Source organism: Histomonas meleagridis (genome assembly GCF_020186115.1).
Source record: "Histomonas meleagridis strain 2922-C6/04-10x chromosome Unknown contig_25, whole genome shotgun sequence".
Classification (NCBI taxonomy): Eukaryota; Parabasalia; order Tritrichomonadida; family Dientamoebidae; genus Histomonas; species Histomonas meleagridis.
The window spans coordinates 88,944-91,362 of record NW_027150831.1 but is presented as its reverse complement, the minus strand read 5'-3'; the positions used below and the strand labels follow the sequence as shown (position 1 = coordinate 91,362).

The 2,419-nt window shown below is 34.2% G+C and overlaps 1 protein-coding gene across 1 annotated transcript; it reads left to right on the top strand.

The window, feature by feature from the left end:
• Nucleotides 1–623: 623 nt before the first annotated feature.
• On the top strand, nt 624–2,141 carry GO595_004089 (uncharacterized protein; the record flags this gene model as incomplete). The annotated part of the gene is made up of 1 exon (XM_067917182.1): nt 624–2,141. One exon carries the CDS (start codon nt 624–626, stop codon nt 2,139–2,141), a length of 1,518 nt encoding a protein of 505 aa, XP_067775627.1.
• Nucleotides 2,142–2,419: the final 278 nt, after the last annotated feature.

Below are 2,419 nucleotides of genomic sequence, written 5' to 3'. Positions count from 1 at the left end.
CCTTAATTGATGTTTAGTATTAACTTGAAATATTACAGATTGAGGTTGAAAAGATGAAATAATATTAAATTTAGGATTGTTAATACTTATAGTAATAGAACAAAGAGGACCTATGATGCCTATTGTTTCAAAAGATGTTGCTTTATATTTAAACGGGTGAGAAATTTTTGTGGAGATGGAATATGATTGTTTTGTTTTGATCCCATTAAAAACAATCAAAGAATTTTTATACATCATAGGGACATTTTGTTCAAAAAGCCATAATTTCTCATTATTTTGAATTGCAATTGATTGGATTGAAAACGAAGGTTTAAAAGAAATGTTAGGTGTAAATGTAAATTTACTTTCTTCTGGATTTATTGTGAGGATGGATCTTCCTACTTTATTTACGAAATTTCCATATAACGAAATTAATTCAAATTTTTTATTGGTTTTAATTAGGAATTCTCCTGTTGGTGTAAAATACTTTAATGAAACTGAACCTTCCTTGATAAAAGATTCAAGAATTGAACTCTGAATAGACAAGAAAGTGTTCATAAACAAGGACCAAAATAAATGGCCATTTTTAGGAAAAATATAAAACGATTAAAATCAATTGTAAAAGTGGAATCGGCTTAAATTCAATGTGCTTCAGCATTCCATGTTTTCCAAATGACGTGGAAAAGCTATATTCTCTAATACAAGAAGAAATCAATGAACTTGATGAACTCAACAAAAAGATTTCCCTTCTAAAAGAACCTGAATTAAAACTACCAAAATTTTCCATAACTTCAAATATCAAAGCCAAATCATCAATTTCCCTTCATAACTTCATTGATATGAGAGATGAAGTTGTTGATTATCATTTCCATCCAACTCATCTATATTTTTTTGTTGGATGTCCAAAGGAGATCTATATTTTTAATGTTCCTACCAGCAATAATCCTACCAATCTTAAATTTCCTCAACCTGAACTTACTTTAAGCAAATTTATTCCAACTTGTAATAATGATTTAATCACTCTTTTTGATAATAATTCACTTAAACAATATTCCAGAGAGCATAATGTTTGGGTTGATTTGTTAGCCACTAGCGATCCCATTATTTCACTTCATACATCTGATAATCATTTAATTATTCAATTTCAAAACAAAGCCACTGTTTTCACTCTTGACCGTGGCCAATATAAAGACTTTGCATTTACACCTAGTCCTATTATTGATGTTTGTGTACCTAACCGTGCCTGCGTGTCACTTTTCCTTACAGCCGATAGCAATATTTTAACGTACTCCCTTCGTTCGCGTGAACTTGATTCCACAATTAATGTCAATGATTGCACGCATATTGTCTGTAATTCTCAATGGACGCATTATATCTCATATAGTAATTACTCAGCCAGTGTTTTTCTAGCCAAAACCGGCAACAAAATTTATGAGGTTGAAGAACCTATTCGAAGTTTATCCACTGACGGCAATTTATTTTGTATTTTATTAGATCAAGACAGCGAAGAAACGATCATTGTTATCTATGATGTTAAACGCCGCTGTGAGATCTCTCGATTACAATATCAGCATCAAAATGTGCAAAGAATACAAATGCGTAAGTCAAGTAACCACAACTATTACATCTTGTTATATGAAGGCGATAACAAATTCACGTTATGGCTATACGTACCTCCAACGTGTGGCTCCAAGGCGAAACTAAAGCCCACGGGCACATCCACGAGCATCATTCCGAACAACAACGCCAACGCGAATATTAATATGAACATAAACATGAGCAAAAATATCGAATTACAAAACCAACAGCAAATGCTTCAGCAACAACAGCAACAGCAACAGGCATTGCCTCAGCCATTTTTCCAAAGCTTTTTGATGTTGCCAACATTTAACCCGACGCCACCACCGCCGCCGCAACAGGCACAAGTGGTGCGAACAACAAAAAGATTCCAATCGTTCCCGGTAAGAGTACAAGCGCAGCAAATGCCAAGCTTCACAATTATGCCAGCGCCACTGCAACAGCCGCAGCCATACCAGCTGAGGCCGGTGCAAACAAGAACAGTGAAGTCGTGCGTGGTGAAGCCAGTGCAGAAGGGACAACAAGTGAATAATAACCCGCAAAGTGGAAATCCGCAATTTTATGGATACCAACAAAACATGTAATGAAAGTGTTTGTAAATCATTTTATGTGTAATGAATAAAAATATTATATATGAAATATGTATCGTAAGTAAATATGAGAGAATTTGGATCGTAATTTGGATAAATGGTTATGCAAGTGATTGAGGATGGTAAATGTTGATCAGCGATGACATATCGTTTGCCATTTTTTGTAGATGATGGAAAAAGTGTCTCCCTCGATGTCGATCGTCATATGGTGAATAGTTATTTTCTACCCTTAGTGGGAGTGACTTTTAAGAATCTAATAAAATGTTTTTGAA